The sequence below is a fragment of the Salvelinus alpinus genome, chromosome 16, assembly GCF_045679555.1.
Source record: "Salvelinus alpinus chromosome 16, SLU_Salpinus.1, whole genome shotgun sequence".
Classification (NCBI taxonomy): domain Eukaryota; kingdom Metazoa; phylum Chordata; class Actinopteri; order Salmoniformes; family Salmonidae; genus Salvelinus; species Salvelinus alpinus.
The window spans coordinates 40,778,463-40,797,162 of NC_092101.1; the positions used below are offsets into that span (position 1 = coordinate 40,778,463).

Consider the following 18,700-nt stretch of genomic DNA (forward strand, 5'->3'; position numbering starts at 1 on the left):
ATGTTCTGGCCCTGTGACCATCCGTTCAAGAATAAATCGGCCCCCGGCTGAATCTAGTTGATGATCCCTACATAGTGCACCACTTTGACCAGAGCACTATGGCAAGAGCCCTACGTACCTGCCAGAATGGATGGGCCCTGCCAGTTGAGAGGGCATAGCGGACCTGGTACTGCATATCGTAGATGGGCAGTTCTGGGGCCACCCACGTCAGCATTAGCACCCCACTGGGCATGCTCACTGCCTCAAGGCCTGAGGGAGGATGGGGCTTCACTAGAGGAAGGGAGAGGACAGTCATTATGTAGCCTGGTCAAGAAGACTAAAAGCTATACATGTTTTAAAAATATATACTACATATTATTAACACATACTGGTGCAGTAGGTTTCAAAAAGCCACAACATGTAAGAAAATAAATGTAACAAGACCAGAACTCCTATACTGGTCCAAACTCACCGTGGTCCATAGGTGTGATGTAGACAGGATGTGACCTTGTGCTGTTGTCGGACTTGGCCTCCATCCACAGCTTGTAGCAGGAAGTCACTCTTATTGGCTGCAGATTGCAGCTCTTCACTCCCCTATAGCCACTGGATTCACACTTCGCCTGCCTGGCCACACCCACTGGCACACCCACCCTCTCCGCCTCCTCCATGACGTCACAGGACAGGTCGGCCACCCTGGAGAATTTAACGGACACACACACACACAAAGAACGTCAGGGTGAAAACACCTTTACCACTTCTTGGTATATATGAACAATGTCATAGTCAATGGTATGCAACAAGTCTAAACTTCTACACCGCCTGAGTTTTGAAATCACAGCAATAATTCACAAATTATCACACACACAGTCATTTACATTTTGCTTGACAACCTGGACTCAGGGGTAGATGTAACATGGTAAACGTAAATCTGTCTCCCTCCATTTAGGTGGGCCTAGCCCTGTCACAGATACCATGGTTGTCCTTAGTTTAAAGATGTTTATCCAGAGACAGGTGTTTTGTCCATCTCTTTAGCTATCATACCCCATACATCCACCCAACCATCCATCCCACTGATTTTAAAACGCAGTCCTCCAGAAAATGGAGAGCAACACTTATGCAGTTCTACTAAGCAATATATATATTTTAAAGCCACGTTAGACAGGATTACCTACACATGCTAACCAGCTCAAATAGACAGAAGTGGCTATATGGCAGACCAATCCGAACTCATCTCTCGGCATGTCCAGCCCACTCATTATCTCAGCCAATCATGGCCATCGGGAAGGTTGCTCATAATTTAACAATTTTATTCGTATTTACAGATGGCATAGAAGTTTGTTATTAAGGCACATGAAAGTTAACATGTTGCAGAAGGCATTTCTGCCCAAAAACTCAATTTGATGAAAAAAATTATAATATTACGTTGAAATGGCTCTCGTGTGAAGTAGTGACCCGCGACATACGGTACACCTAGTTTCCTGAAACGGGTCAGAAATAGCTAAAAAGTAGTACTGTAAGTAGTTGCTAAAGTTGACCGTGATGAGATTCAAACACGCAACCTTTGGGTTGCTAGACGTTCACGTTATACACCCCCCATCCACCCTGACCAAGGACCTTAAGTAACCTACTGTCTCATGAACCATACCACACTGCATGAATCAGGCCTTCATGGTCAAATTGATGCAAAGAAACCACTACTAAAGGACACCAATAAGAAGAGACTTGCTTGGCCCAAGAAACACGAGCAATGGATACTAGACCGGTGGAAATCTGTCCTTTGGTCTGAGGAGTCCAAATTTGAGATTTTTGGTTCCAACCGGCATGTCTTTGTGAGACGCAGAGTAGGTGAACGGATGATCTCCGCATGTGTGGTTCCAACCGTGAAGCATGGAGGAGGAAGGTGTGATGGTGCTTTGCTGGGGACACTGATTTATTTAGAATTTAAGGCACACTTAACCAGTATGCTTACCACAGCATTCTGCAGCGATATACCATCCCATCTGGTTTGCACTTAGTGGGACTATCATTTGTTTTTCAACAGGACGATGACCCAACACACCTCCAGGCTGTGTAAGGGCTATTTGACCAAGAAGGAGACTGATAGAGTGCTGCATAAGATGACCTGGCCTCCACAATCACCGACCTCAACCCAGTTGAGATGGTTTGGGATGAGTTGGAGCGCAGAGTGAAGGAAAATCAGCCAACAAGTGCTCAGCATATGTGGGAACTCCAAGACTGTTGGAAAAGCATTCTAGGTGAAGCTGTTTGAGAGAATGGCAAGAGTATGTAAAGCTGTCATCAAGGCAAAGGGTGGCTACTTTGAAGAATCTCAAATATAAAATATATTTTGATTTGTTTAACACTTTTTTGGTTACTACATGACTCCATATGTGCTATTTTATAGTTTTGATGTTTTCACTAGTATTCGACAATGTAGAAAATAGTACAAAATAAAGAAAAACCCTTGAATGAGTAGGTGTGTCCAATCTTTTGAATGGTACTGTACGTGACCCGTTTCAGGACGCTAGGCATATGGTCACGTCAATACTTCACAGGAGGCATTTGATATTTATCAAAATGCGTCTTTTTTGGCCAGAAATGCCTTCTGGAACATGCAAGCTTTCATGTGCCTTAATAACAAACTTGTATGCCATCTGAAAATACGAATAAAATTGTTAAAATGACGAGCCTAGTTGGTTTACCCATAGAAAAAGACAGGAACGTTCCCACTAGCCATGATTAGCTGAGATAATGGGTGGGCTGAACATGTGGAGAGATGAGTTTGGATTGGTCTGCCAAGTAGCATGCTTCGGTCTATAATATGAGCTGCTCAGTTTGTGTAGATAATCCTTGGAACCGCAGATTAAAAAAAATATATATAACATTAGCCATGGAGAACTGCAAAAGTGTTGCTACTGCTCTCAACAATATTGCTACCCTGAGTTTAGCAGGCGCTATCAACAAAGTTCAGTGGGAAAAAGTTGTGAGGGACTACTTTCTGGACATGGTCAGTGTAAACCGGAGTGACTTGAGACAACGCGGGCCAAACAAGCTGTACAAACAAAACGGAAGTGTTCATCTATGTATATGGGTAAGAAACTAGCTAGATTTTCAGATATATGTTTCTAATTTTGCTAGAAAGACATTTCCATTGCAAGTTAAAGCATAATGTTAGCTAGGTAGCAAACGTTAGCTTGCTGGCTAGCTAACTTTACATGTATGATCGGTGTAGTAATATTATTTGTATCTTAGAAAGCCCTTTGCATTGCTAGTTATAGCCTAACGTTAGATAGCTAGCTAACATTGAACCTAGTTGGTTAGCTTTAGCTACCTGCAGATGTCCCGGATTTACATTTACTATGTTATACTTAGTCTTGGAGACCAGGCTGTGCTTGAGGGGGTTAAATCTGTTCTGTATTGTTCTATGATCCTGAACCAACTCGCATCCCGTATTTCTTAGGAATATATCACAGAGACACCAAGCAGTGACAGTGAAAAGGTGTCATATGTAACTTTTTCGGCGACCAGACCAAATTCACATAGAAATGTGACTTATAGATCTGTCATTCTCATTGAAAGCCAGTCTAACAGGCTGACTACACCGCTCGCATCGCGTGCGCAAGCGTTGGAAAATAAATGTAGAAATCTATATTATTAAATTATTGCACCCGAACGTCTGCATTGCCAAGGGCTAAAAAATAAGTCTATTTATGACTCAGATCGCGCTGCAAGTCCTGCCTCTCCCATCTCCTCATTGGTTTATAGAAGCAGGTACCCACGTGCCATCTCCTCATTGGTTATACCCACGTGGGTGACTGAAGGACGAACGAGGTCGGTGGCGGTAATGCACCTAATTTATGAAAGTTGCCAATCGCAATATAAAGTCAAGAGAAGAAAAAGCCTAGGAGGAGAGATGACTAGAAACGATTCGGTTGACCGTTTTATGTGTGGATTAATTGTCGGAGTAGAGGACCTTGTGCATTTTAGGTAAAATAACAACTCAATGTTTATATCCCAGGACAAATTAGCTAGCAACAGCAAGCTAGCTAAATAGGACAAATTAGCTAGCAAGTGCAAGCTAACTAGCTAAATTGCCATAAAGGTTGAATGCTTTTCGACCTGTCCCCGAATTAATGTAAATGGTTCAGAGTTTGTTTAGATATTTTAACCTGCGTGTCGTGATCGCGTTTGGTGTGGGGGGACAAAATAAATTCATGCACGATGGCGCACGTGCGCAGCTGGTTTGGGTTCCGTGATAGAAACAGTAGATCTGTTCTATGTGCACTATTGCATGGTGGCTAGCTATGACAATCCGTTTGTAGCGCTAGTAGTATTGTATGGGTTGGGATTATGGTTAATTGTTTAGCTAGTTCATTATATATACACATTGTTTAGCCAGCTCAAACCATTAAAATTGTATCAACCAGGAAATGGCAGAGCGATTTATGTATAATACATCTTTAACAAAGAGCCAAATGTAAGATCCTCCAGTATTTCAAATGCTCTAATAGACTGATCTTAATCATATGATATAAGATAACCAATAGTCACTTTAACTATATGTGTACAGGTGTATGTGTAGGTTTTACAGGTGTGTAGGTTGTACATGTTTTTGTGTAGGTTGTACAATGCTGTAAATAGTGTTTACCTGGACATGAAGTTGATTCCACCTATAGGTAGGTTGTTCCACCTACAGGTCATGCTGTCCAGATCCCCATTGGTCACACAGCTGATATCAATGACCGGATCTGAAACACGCAGATAATCTACATCAAATAAATACATTTCCTGAGGTCTAACCCTAACCCAATCCCAACCCTATATCAATCCAAACCTTGACATCCATCCAAACCCTGACATCCATCCATCCATCCAACCATCCATCCCAGCACACCTTTAATGTATATCGTTGAGTAGCGGTAGTTACAGCTATACGTCTCCCCTAAAGGCTGGCAGCAATGCAGGGTGTCAGACAGTCTCTGCTCCGATGGTCGAACCGTTATCTTACTGACACGGTCGTTGACTGCAGCGTACTGGCTCCTAGGAAGGCGGTCACGGGAGTTCAGAATCCAGACCGTGGTGCTGGCGTTCACCCTGAGGTCATTGAACACGCAATAGACGGTCACGCTGTCTCCAAAGCTGGCCACCACTCTCTCAGGGAGATATGTCACATCTGAAACAAAGCAAAGTGAACTCAGCCACATCAAACCTTCAAACTTTTCTAAACTTTATTAGGGTAATGTCAAAAGTAAGTCCAAGGAAAATCCAAGGTGGAAATTTTATCGCAGCAAACACAACATTACAGTTGGAACTTAATTTGGCCAAAGAAAATGACTCAACAGAATGAAACAAAACACTTGCAAACTAGTTTAAACCTTCACAGAAGTTTTGAACAGGCTATATTGCAGCAATTACCAATAATCTTAAACTAAATATGGAGCACCCAATTCAAAAAGACAGATTTTTGCATATTTAAAGAACTGGTTTAGATTAATAAATAGGCTACAATAATAAAATGATATACAATAATAATAATGATAAAACAAATGATTATAAATACGAAAATAAAATAAAAAGTTGCATCCTACCTGAATAGCAAGTTGCACAGTAGCCTGAATTTGGCCATTTGTGTGGTACACTATACAGTGCATTCAGAAAGAATTCAGACTTCTCGATTTTTTCCACATTTTATTACGTTACAGCCTTATTCTAAAATGGATTCGATTATTATAATTGTTTTCAAATTTATACATTTAAAAACAAAAATGAAATACTTTATTTACATAAGTATTCAGACCCTTTGCTATGAGACTCGAAATTGAGGTCAGGTGCATCCTGTTTCCATTGATAATCTTTGAGATGTTTCTATAACTTGATTGGAATCCACCTGTGGTAAATTAAATTGATTGGACATGGATTTGGAAAGGCACACAACTGTCTGTATAAGGTCCCACAGTTGACAGTGCATGTCTAAGCAAAAACCAAGCTATGAAGTCAAATCAAATCAAATCAAGTTTATTTTATATAGCCCTTCGTACATCAGCTAATATCTCGAAGTGCTGTACAGACACCCAGCCTAAAACCCCAAACAGCAAGCAATGCAGGTGTAGAAGCAAAGGAATTGTCTGTAGAACTCTGAGATAGGAGCTCTACGGAGGTCCTCCTTAGAGATGGGAGAACCTTCCAAAAGGACAACCGTCTATGCAGCACTCCTCCAATCAGGCCTTTGCGGTAGAGTAGCCAGACAGAAGCCACTCCTCAGTAAAAGACACATATCAGCCCGCTTGGAGTTTGCCAAAAGGCATCTAAAGGACTCTCAGACCATGGCAAACAAGACTCGCTGGTCTGATGAAACCAAGATTGAACTCTTTGGCCTGAATGCCAAGCATCACGTCTGGAGGAAACCTGGCACCATCCCTAAAGTGAAGCATGGTAGTGGCAGCATCATGCTGTGGGGATGTTTTTCGGTGGCAAGGACTGGGAAACTAATCAGGATCGAGGGAAAGATGAACAGAGCAAAGTACAGGGAGATCCTTGATGAAAACCTGCTCCAGAGCACTCAGAACCTCCGACTGGGGTGAAGGTTAACTTTCCAACAGGACAACGACCCTAAGCACACAGCCAAGACAACGCAGGAGTGGCTTTAGGACAAGTCTCTGAATGTTCTTGAGTGGACCAGCCAGACCCCGGACTTGAACCTGATTGAACATCTCTCGCGAGACCTGAAAATAGCTGTGCAGTGACACTCCCCATCCAACCTGAGAGCTTGAGAGGTTCTGCAGAGAAGAATGGGAGAAACTCCCCAAATACAGATGTGCCAAGCTTGTAGCGTCATACCAAAGAAGACTCAAGGCTGTAATCGCTGCCAAAGGTGCTTCAACAAAGTGCCACATAAAGGGTCTGAACACTTATGTAAATGTTATATTTCAGTTTTCTATTTTTCATACATTTGCAAAACTTTCTACAATCCTGTTTTTGCTTTGTCATTATGTAGTATTGTTTGTAGATTGATGAGGTAAAAAAAAAACGAATTAATCAATTTTAAAATAAGGCTGTAACGTAAAATGGTGTAGACAGAGGGCTGCCGTGCTTCTAGCTCTTAGGAAACTTTGCAGTATTTTGTTTTTAATGTATTATTTCTTACATTATTAGCCCAGAATTTTTTTTGTGTTACTACATACAGCCGGGAAGAACTATTGGATATCTGAGCGGTGGTAACTCACCAGCATTACGACAAGGAATACGACTTTCCTGAAGCGGATCCAGCTCAATTGAACTGATTCCAGAGGCCGACCCAAAACACCGCCAGTGGAGGAGAGGTACTCGGAGTGGTCTTCTAGTCTGACTTAGGAGGCGCGCACACCACCCACCAGTTCCGAGTATATTACTCACTAATGTTCAGTCTCTGGATAATAAAGTTGACGAGCTCAGGGCGAGGATTTTTTTGTAGAGAGACATCAGCGATGAAATCATACTCTGTTTCACAGAAACATGGCTGTCTCGGGACATACTGTCTGAGTCGGTACAGCCAGTTGGGTTCTCAGTTCATTGCGCAGATGGAATAAACATCTCTCCGGGAAGAAGAAGGGTGGGGTGTATGTTTCATGATTAACGACCCATGGTGTGATTGTGATAAAAATACAGGAACTCAAGTCCTTTTGTTCACCCAACCCAGAATACCTCAAAATCAAATGCAGACCGTATTGACTCCCAAGAGAATTCTCTTCGGTTATAGTCACAGCCGTGTATATTCCCCCTCAAGCCGATACCACGACGGCGCTCAAAGAACTTCACTAGACTTTATGCCAACTGGAAACCACATATCCTGAGACTGTATTTATTGTAACTGGGGATTTTAACAAAGCACATTTAAGAAAAAGGCTGGCAAAGTTCTATCAGCACATTGACTGCAGTACTCGCGCTGCTAAAACACTCAACCACTGCTACTCAAACTTCTGGGATGCCTACAAGGCCCTCCCCCGCCCTCCTTTCAGCAAATCTGACCACAACTCTGTTTTGCTCCTCGCTTCCTATCGGCAGAAACTCAAACAGGAAGTACCCGTGCTAAGGACTCTCCAACGCTGGTCTGACCAATCGGAATCCACGCACCAAGAATGTTTTGATCACGCGGACTGGGATATGTTCCGAGTAGCTTCCGAGAATAATATTGAAAAATATACTGAGACTGAGTTTATCAGGAAGTGTATAGGAGAAGTTGTACCCACTGACTATTAAAATCTAACCAGAAACCGTGGAGAGATTGCAGCATTCGTGCAAAACTGAAAGCTTGAACCACCGCTTTTAACCATGGCAAGGTGACTGGAAATTTGGCAGAATACAAACAGTGTAGTTATTCCCTCCGCAAGGCAATCAAACAGGCAAAATATCAGCATAAAGACAAAGTGGAGTCTCAATTCAACGGCTCAGACAAGAGACATATATGGCTGGGTCTACAGACAATCACGGACTACAAAAGGAAAACCAGCCACGTCGTGGACACCAACGTCTTGCTTCCAGACAAACTAAACACCTTCTCCGCCCACTTTGAGGATAACACAGCGCCACCGACGCGGCCCGCTACCAAGGACTGTGGGCTCTCCTTCTCTGTGGCCGACGTGAGTAAGACATTTAAGCGTGTAAACCCTCGCAAGGCTGCCGGCCCAGACGGCATCCCTAGCCTCGTCCTCAGAGCATGCGCAGACCAGCTGGCTGGTGTGTTTACGGACATATTCAATCTCTCCCTATCCCACTCTGCTGTCCCCACATGCTTCAAGATGGCCACCATTGTTCCTGTACCCAAGAAAGCAAAGGTATCTGAAATAAATGACTATCACCCCGTAGCACTCACTTCTGTCATCATGAAGTGCTTTGAGAGCCTATTCAAGGATTATATCACCTCTACCTTACCTGTCGCCCTAGACCCACTTCAATTTGTTTACCGCCCCAATAGATCCACAGACGATGCAATCGCCATCACACTGCCCTATCCCATCTGCACAAGAAGAATAATTACGTAAGAATGCTGTTCATTGACTATATCTCAGCATTCAACACCATAGTACCCTCCAAGCTCATAATTTAGCTCGAGGCCCTACCTGTACTCCCATGACTGCGTGGCCAAGCACGCCTCCTACTCAATCATCAAGTTTGCAGACGACACAACAGAAGTAGGCCTGATTACCAACAATGACGAGACAGCCTACAGGAAGGAGGTGAGGGCTCTGGGAGTGTGGTGCTAGGAAAATAACCTCTCACTCAACGTCAACAAAACAAAGGAGATGATCGTGGACTTCAGGAAACAACAGAGGGTGCACCCCCCCTATCCACATCATCGGGACCGCAGTGGACAAGGTGGAAAGCTTCAAATTTCTCAGCGTACACATCACTGACAAACTGAAATGGTCCAACCACACAGAGATTGTGGTAAAGAAGGCACAACAGTGCCTCTTCGACCTCAGGAGGCTGAAGAAATTTAGCTTAGCACCTAAAACCCTCACAAACGCTTACAGATGCACAATTGAGAGCATCCTGTCGGGCTGTATCACCGCCTGGTACGGCAACTGCACTGCCCACAACCGCAAGGCTCTCCAGAGGGTGGTGCGGTCTGCCCAACGCATCACTGGGGGCAAACTACCTGCCCTCCAGGACACCTACAGCACACGATGTCACAGGAAGGCCAAAAACGTCAACAAGGACAACAACCACACGAGCCTGTTCACCCCGCTATTATCCAGAAGGCGAGGTCAGTAGAGGTGCATCAAAGCTGGGACAGAGAGACTGAAAAGCATTTATCTCAAGGCCATCAGACTGTTAAATAACCATTACTAGCACATTAGAGGCTGCTGCCTACATATATAGACTTGAAATCACTGGCCACTTTAATAAATGGAACACTAGTCAATTCAATAATGTTTACATATATTTTGCATTACTCATCTCATATGTTCACTACTCGTCAAAACTTTTAGAACTATTCATTCAAGGGGTTTTATTTTGACTATTTTCTACATTGTATAATTTTAACTATTGAATAATAGTGAAGCCATCAAAACTATGAAATAACACATAAGGCATCATGTAGTAACCAAAAGTGTTAAACCAATCAAAATATATTCTTCAAACAGCCACCCTTTGCCTTAATGACAGCTTTGCACACTCTTCCAGTTTAAGTTATTTTCTGTTTGTTTATGAGGTACACAAAATCAAATCTATTGACTGAAAGCTAAAAGGGCCATAGCCTAGGTGATTAGTTGCATGTAATGATCTTCCTCTTAGCAATGAGACCTCTCAAGTGTAATAAAAAGAGGATGAGAAAGAAAGAGTGAGTGTGTGAGGGAAAACATCCTGGAGCCTCTCCAGGACAACATTTTTACAAATGGCTCTGCGTGTGTGTACGTGTGTGTCTGTATGTGTTCGTCTTGACCAATATAAATATCATTACAGCTGAAGTCTGAAGTTTACATACACCTTAGCCAAATACATTTAAACTCAGTTTTTCACAATTCCTGACATTTAATCCTAGTCAAAATTCCCTGTCGTAGGTCAGTTAGGATCACCACTTTATTTTAAGAATGTGAAATGTCAGAATAATAGTAGAGAGAATGATTTATTTCAGCTTTTATTTATTTCATCACGGTCCCAGTGGGTCAGAAGTTTACATACACTCAATTAGTATTTGGTAGCATTGCCAATTGTTTAACTTGGGTCAAACGTTTCAGGTAGCCTTCCACAAGCTTCCCACAATAAGTTGGGTGAATTTTGGCCCATTCCTCCTGACAGAGCTGCTGTAACTGAGTCAGGTTTGTAGGCCTCCTTGCTCGCACACGCTTTTTCAGTTCTGTTCACAAACTTCCGATGGGATTGAGGTCAGGGCGTTGTGATGGCCACTCCAATACCTTGACTTTGTTGTCCTTAAGCCATTTTGCCACAACTTTGGAAGTATACTTGGGGTCATTGTCCATTTGGAAGACCCATTTGCGACCAAGATTTAACTTCCTGACTGATGTCTTGAGATGTTGCTTCAATATATCCACATAATTTTCCTCCCTCATGATGCCATCTATTTTGTGAAGTGCACCAGTCCCTCCTGCAGCAAAGCACCCCCACAACATGATGCTGCCACCCCCGTGCTTCACGGTTGGGATGGTGTTCTTTGGCTTGCAAGCCTCCCCCGTTTTCCTCCAAACATAACGATGGTTATTATGGCCAAACAGTTCTATTTTTGTTTCATCAGACCAGAATACATTTCTCCAAAAAGTACAATCTTTGTCCCCATGTGCAGTTGAAAACTGTAGTCTGGATTTTTTATGGCGGTTTTGGAGCAGTGGCTTCTTCCTTGCTGAGCGGCCTTTCAGGATATGTCAATATAGGACTCGTTTTACTCTGGATATAGATACTTTTGTACCTGTTTCTTCCAGCATCTTCACAAGGTCCTTTGCTGTTGTTCTGGGATTGATTTGCACTTTTCGCACCAAAGTACATTCATCTCTAGGAGACAGAATGCATCTCCTTCCTGAGCGGTATGATGGCTGTGTGGTACCATGGTGTTTATACTTGTGTACAGATGAACGTGGTACCTTCAGGCGTTTGGAAATTGCTCCCAAGGATGAACCAGATTTGTGGAGGTCTACAATTTTTTTCCTGAGGTCTCCTGAGTTCTTTTGATTTTCCATGATGTCAAGCAAAGAGGCACTGAGTTTGAAGGTAGGCCTTGAAATACATCCAGAGGTACACCTCCAATTGACTCAAATGATGTCAATTAGCCTATCAGAAGCTTCTAAAGCATGATATAATCTGGAATTTTCCAAGCTATTTAAAAGGCACAGTCAACTGAGTGTATGTAAACTTCTGACCCACTGGAATTGTGATACAGTGAATTATAAGTCAAATAATCTTTCTGTAAACAATTGTTGGAAAAATTACTTGTGTCATGCATAAAGTAGATGTCCTAACCGACTTGCCAAAACAATAGTTTGTTAACAAGAAATGTGTGTAGTGGTTGAAAAACAAGTTTTAATGTCTCCAAGCTAAGTGTATGGAAACTTCCGACTTCAACTGTATATTTCCATGGTCCTGGGTCCTCTGTGTGTGTGTTTTCAATAATCACTTCTACACTGGGGCAGAATCCCTCAGTGGTCCCCATCTTTCATTCCCTGTCTTTGTCCTTTATGAAGAGCCTTCATCATGTGAGTCAGAGAGAGGGCTGTCAGGGCTGACAGATGAATCTACAGCTCTGCAGTAAAGCTATAGGAGGAGAGGGTGGACATAAACAAACAACCTCCGAAAACCAACTCTCTGCATGATGTAGTCATCACAGAGAGAGGGAGAGAGGGACAGAGAGAGAGATAGATGAGAAGAGTGGCAGGGAGGGAGAGAGAGAGGGCGAGAGAGACAGAAAGGGGAGAATAAGCTAATAAACTCTCATATCTACTGGGTGAACTACCACAGTGAGACATCACAGCAGCAAGACTTGTGGCCTGTTGCCACAAGAAAAGGGCAACCAGTGAAGAACAAACACCATTGTAAATACAACCCATATTTATTTATTTTCCTTTTGTACTTTAACTATTTGCACATCGTTACGACACTGTATATAGACATAATATCACATTTGAAATGTCTTTATTCTTTTGGAAATTCTGTGAGTGTAATGTTTACTGTTCATTTGTATTGTTTATTATCTTGGTAATGTTAAAGCAAGTGAAGTAGATAATAAACAATAAAAATGTATAAAGCGCTTAAATTAAATATGTAATAATTAAATATGTGAGAGAGAGAGAGAGATCAACTAGACTAAAATGTTCCTTTGATGAAGATAATAATAATACAATCCCCACCTTCATATTCCTAATCTAATATTGTCTTTATTTAATCCATCCAGCTCCCTAATTGCCACCCTGATCCTGTCCCCATATTTGACATTACATCTGACAACCTGAGACATTTACATTTACATTTAAGTCATTTAGCAGACGCTCTTATCCAGAGCGACTTACAAATTGGAAAGTTCATACATATTCATCCTGGTCCCCCCGTGGGGAATGAACCCACAACCCACAACCCTGGCGTTGCAAGCGCCATGCTCTACCAACTGAGCCACATGGGACCACTTCACAATTTCCAAACCAAATATGTTGGCCAAGTTACCCAATGTATACTGTATCGGCTGCAAGTGTATGAAATGCATATTTATGAATCATCGCGTCTCTAACAGTACAGTATGCAGCAGGTACAGACCCATCCCAGTCTCCCCATATATAGCTTCTCCTTTCTCTGTTGCTCATTGTGAAAAAAAAGAAAAAGATTTCAGTCTTGGGGGTGTGGTTCAATGTGGCAGTTACTGAAATTTGTTCCACATGAGCCACCATAGGAACAAAGCCAGAATTACTTCTGAACTAATCTAAGATAACTCAAAAGAAGGCTGTAATTTTCCCGTACGTTTTTGCAGAGGTTTTAGTCATGCAGTTTTACATCCAGCTAAAGTGTTTTTCCATAGGAAAACATAGTATTTTTCACACCGGGTGCCTTTCCTTCGCTGGGCGGGCCGTTTGGGAACTTTTAGGCAAAATTTGAATATACCCGCTTCTCCAGACACCACTACACCCCTGCATAGGGCCAATGGAAAGACAGCAGTCACACACAGCATGATGTTAAAGCACCACTACACCACTGCATAGTGCCAATGGAAAGACAGCAGTCACACACAGCATGATGTTAAAGCACCACTACACCACTGCATAGTGCCAATGGAAAGACAGCAGTCACACACAGCATGATGTTAAAGCACCACTGCATAGGGCCAATGGAAAGACAGCAGTCACACACAGCATGATGTTAAAGCACCACTACACCACTGCATAGGGCCAATGGAAAGACAGCAGTCACACACAGCATGATGTTAAAGCACCACTACACCACTGCATAGTGCCAATGGAAAGACAGCAGTCACACACAGCATGATGTTAAAGCACCACTGCATAGTGCCAATGGAAAGACAGCAGTCACACACAGCATGATGTTAAAGCACCACTGCATAGTGCCAATGGAAAGACAGCAGTCACACACAGCATGATGTTAAAGGATAAGCAGTCCATAAACTTATAATAAGCCAGTAGGTCCCAATAATAAGAATACAAAAACACAACCATTAAGCATTACTCAATCAAAATGTACAACTATCAGTTCTACTGTTCAACTATCAGTTCTACTGTTCAACTATCAGTTCTACTGTTCAACTATCAGTTCTAATTTAAACATATTTTTCTTCTCTATGCTGCCTGCAGCATGATCTATTTTGCCTGCGCGCATGACAGACAGTCGTTGATCGGAGTACGTCTCCGGAGTCACCGGAGGAGCACTTATTAATCCTGCTGTAGAATTCATTGCGGCCAGCAGGCCAAACGAACGACTAAAATGAACGAGTCACTCAGAAAAACGAATCATGACTCGAGTCAATAAAAAGAGTTGTTCAAAAAGAACGAATCGTTGGCAAACTGCACATCACTAAAGCACATGTGTACATTCCTGTGTAACCAGAGGTTTTATTGTGCAGGTATACAGTATGTGAGGGGACTATATCTGACTGTATATTTAATGTGTGTAACTAGGGCAAGGCAGACGTCTTACTGTGCAGGTAGATGTCAAGGGAGTATGATAAGTTAACTGTGTGTTTATGATGTGTATGTTTCTGTGCAAACAGAGAGAGAGGTCTCACTTTCCAGACGGATACGATGTTGTTGGCTCCAGTCACTCCACAGGTGAGGCAGAGCAGGGTGGTGAGACCGAATCTGGACAGTGTAGTGCAGACCAGGCCTCAGTCCAGTCAGAGACACCCACTGGCCTCCAGACACCTCCACGTGCTGGAACAGAGGAATAACACAAGATGTCATACAGAGGTTACTCCATCTGCAAAATGCAGTGTCAACATGTATTGACAATTTGACACAAATACAAAATGGCATTGTGATGACTGAGAACATAACTGAAAATGATATCTACATCTAAGAAAACCATGAGTGGCATTAAGACTCTTCAACATCCTCTATCCTCTAGGTGTTTGCTCTTGTTCTCTGTTAAATTATTATTGTCTTTAGCTTTATTTTCTGTAAGACCTGTACTTAGATGTTGTGTTTGCTCGGAGGCCAGTGTGTTCTTACCAGCCAGTTGGGGTGAGAGGTATTTTGGGAGGTATTGTATCGGACTTCATAGCTCAGTTGAACAGGGCTGGCATGGGGCTGTGGGTCACTCCAGCTCAGAATCAACTCTCCCTCTGTGGTCTGGGTGTGTGTTAGGTTCAGTGGTGGGCTTGGTTTCCCTGTACAACACACACCACAAGCAATACATAATCATCTTCATCATCCATGGTTGTTAGCATCATCACCATCCTCCAAACTATGAAACACCATTATCATCGTCACTATGGGCGGCAGGTAGCCTAGTGGTTAGAGCGTTGGACCAGTACCTGAAAGGTTGCTAGATCGAATTCCCGAACTGACAAGATAAAAATCTGTCGTTCTGCCACTGAACAAGGCAGTTAACCCACTGTTCCTAGGCCATCATTGTAAATAAGAATTTGTTCTTAACTGACTTGCCTAGTTAAATAAAAGGTTAAAAAATAGTTTTTTAAAATAATAATCGTCATAATGGCATCCAATGTCGGATCGTAATTTGACCAGTATTTTGCAGCAACATGATTTGAAAGTTTAGTCCATAATGTTGCTTGATCGGTAGTTAGGCTATTAGCTGGACAAAAGTAGGCTACATGAAAAGTGCAATACTGTTAATACACTGAACTAAAATATAAACGCAACATGTAAAGTGTTGGTCCCATGTTTCATGATCTGAAATAAAAGATCACAGAAATGTTCCATATGGACAAAAAGCTTATTTCTCTCAAAATCCGTGCACACATTTGTTTACATCCCTGTTAGTGAGCATTTCTCATCTGTTTACATCCCTGTTAGTGAGCATTTCTCATCTGTTTACATCCCTGTTAGTGAGCATTTCTCATCTGTTTACATCCCTGTTAGTGAGCATTTCTCATCTGTTTACATCCCTGTTAGTGAGTATTTCTCATCTGTTTACATCCCTGTTAGTGAGCATTTCTCATCTGTTTACATCCCTGTTAGTGAGTATTTCTCATCTGTTTACATCCCTGTTAGTGAGCATTTCTCATCTGTTTACATCCCTGTTGGTGAGCATTTCTCATTTGCCAAGATAATCCATCCAATTGACAGGTGGGATTAAACAGCATGATCATTAAACAGGTGCACCTGGGGACAATAAAAGGCCACCCTAAACTGTGCAGTTTTGTCACACAACACAATTCCACAGAGGTCTCAAGTTGATGGAACGTGCAATTGGCATGCTGCCTGTGTGACAGAGTGTCCCATGGTGGTGGTGGGGTTAGGTTTCAGGCAGGCATAAACTACAGACAATGAACACAAGTGCATTTTATCGATGGCAATTTAAATGCGCAGAGATACCGTGACGAGATCCTGAGGCCCTTTGCTGTGTCATTCATCCGCCGCCATCACCTCATGTTTCAGCATGATAATGCACAGCTCCATGTAGCAAGGATCTGCACACTATTCCAGGAAGCTGAACATTTCCCAGTTCTTCCATGGCCTGCATAATCACCAGATGTCGCCCATTGGGATGCTCTGGATCGACGTGCACGACAGCATGTTCCAGATCCTGCCAATATCCAGCAACTTCGCTCAGCCATTAAAGAGGAGTGGGACAACATTCTACAGGCCACAAACAGCCTGATCAACTCTATACAAAAGAGATGTGCTGCACTGCAAGAGGAAAATGGTGGTCACACCAGATACTGACTGGTTTTCTGATACATGCCCCAACATTTTTTTAAGGTATCTGTCATGTGAAATCAATAGATTAGAGGCTAATGAATTTATTTCAATTCACTGATTTCCTTATACGAACTGTAACTCAGGAAAATCTAGAAAGTGTTGCATGTTATGTTTATATTTTTGTTCAGTATATAACCGTGTGTTTGTGCAGGTTTTCAGTGAATTTATGTAAATCACGAAGCTCATCTGCATTTCCAGCGCAGGAACATTCTCAGTAACAAACAAGTGATCAAATTAAGATGCGATATCTGTATTTCTACACTGCAAAGACAACAATGGTCTCAGGCACATACAGTACTGTAACAGCCATTGGAGACACATTGATTGTCCCTAATAACTGCCTTGGTTATAGACTCCAACAGGCTTCATACAGGGCAGCCAAATGATGAAATGAGCAGAAACGTATATGAGATGACAGGCTCAGTGGTGTATGAACATGATATAATAACGTCTATCTAAAAGACATCATCTCTACTTTAGTGGTCCATGGGCTTCTTACTGAATACCGATCAATAAGGCCAAGCTCCTCATGTCAGGAAAATCAATACCTCAAAATGTAATTCAAAAACCTGAAAATGCAACCCAGTACCAAGGCAGAGTAGAAGACACCCTTTCGCAATTTCTTCCTGGAATTTTAACATGTATTACAGTATTTGACAGTGAGATGTATCTTCCTGGTATTTAAACTGCTTTGTTCATTTTGAGGTATTTGTGTTTACTCCCAGTGATTGACTTGACAGGAACGTTATTTGTAACCCATCTTATAAAACAGAAAATTGTGATAATTATAGGGCTGTCCCCGACCAAAAAAATATCTTAGTCAACCGAAAGTCATCCGTTCTTTCGACCAATCGATTTTGCCAAAAGGCACCTAAAGTTTGCCAAAGGCACCTAAAGACTCTCAGACCATGAGAAACAAGATTCTCTGATCTGATGAAACCAAAATGTAACTCTTTGGCCTGAATGCCAAGTGTCACATCTGGAAGAAACCTGGCACCATCCCTAAGGTGAATCATGGTGGTGGCAGGATCATGTAGTTGGAAGGTGAAGGTTCACCTTCCAACAGGACAACAACTCTAAGCACACAGCCAAGACAATGCAGGATTGGCTTCGGGACAAGTCTCTGAACGTCCTTGAGTGGCCCAGCCAGAGCCCAGACTTGAACCCGATCGAACATCTCTGGAGAGACCTGTAAATAGCTGTGCAGAATGGGGGAACCTCCCCAAATAAAGGTGTGCCAAGCTTCTAGCATCATACCCAAGAAGACTCAAGGGTGTAATCGCTGCCAAAGATATATATATATGTTACTGCTAAACTAAAACAATCTTGGTCGACCACCAGCCTAACGGCAAAACAATCGACCAGTCGACTACTGGGGTCAGCCCTACATAATTAGAAGAGAGGCAAGTGGGATAATTGAGTCTCATAATGGAAATGTCCCCTCCTAGCCGACAGGAAGACACTGGATTCATCTGCTTCATTATTAAAGATATTAAGTATTATCACTCTCAGACATTCACGTCTTAATAAACAGGCTGTGAATGTGAAATTACATTTAGGGAATGAATGGTAGTTCCCTTCATGTTGGTTGGACACTAAAGTTGCTAAATCATGCATTGACTTTGATAAAATACTTGTGTGAAAATGTAAGTTAAGTGCAAGACTATTAAATCAGAATACCACCCCATTCGAGAATAAACAGCATATCTGACATACTGCACGCACATTCATTCCTCCCATAAAGGAGAGGGGAGCAAACTTAAAGCTGATAAGAAGGCAATTTTCCTGCTTCCTGCCTTGCTACATAATTTAGGCATACTGATATTCCAGGGGTTTATTCCTGTCTCTCT

At 42.3% G+C, this 18,700-nt stretch overlaps 1 protein-coding gene across 2 annotated transcripts in view; it reads right to left on the reverse strand.

Moving 5' to 3' along the window:
• The window catches only part of lepr (leptin receptor), a 62,205-nt gene that overhangs the window by 24,906 nt on the left and 18,599 nt on the right, over positions 1-18,700 (reverse strand). For both annotated transcript variants that reach the window (XM_071346226.1, XM_071346225.1), the window contains exons 7-12: positions 15,135-15,292; positions 14,693-14,837; positions 4,874-5,152; positions 4,628-4,727; positions 452-672; positions 119-270 (exon numbers count right to left, since the gene is read on the reverse strand). In XM_071346226.1, coding sequence (XP_071202327.1) covers positions 119-270; positions 452-672; positions 4,628-4,727; positions 4,874-5,152; positions 14,693-14,837; positions 15,135-15,292 — 1,055 coding nt within the window. The remainder of the gene's footprint in view (positions 1-118; positions 271-451; positions 673-4,627; positions 4,728-4,873; positions 5,153-14,692; positions 14,838-15,134; positions 15,293-18,700) is intronic.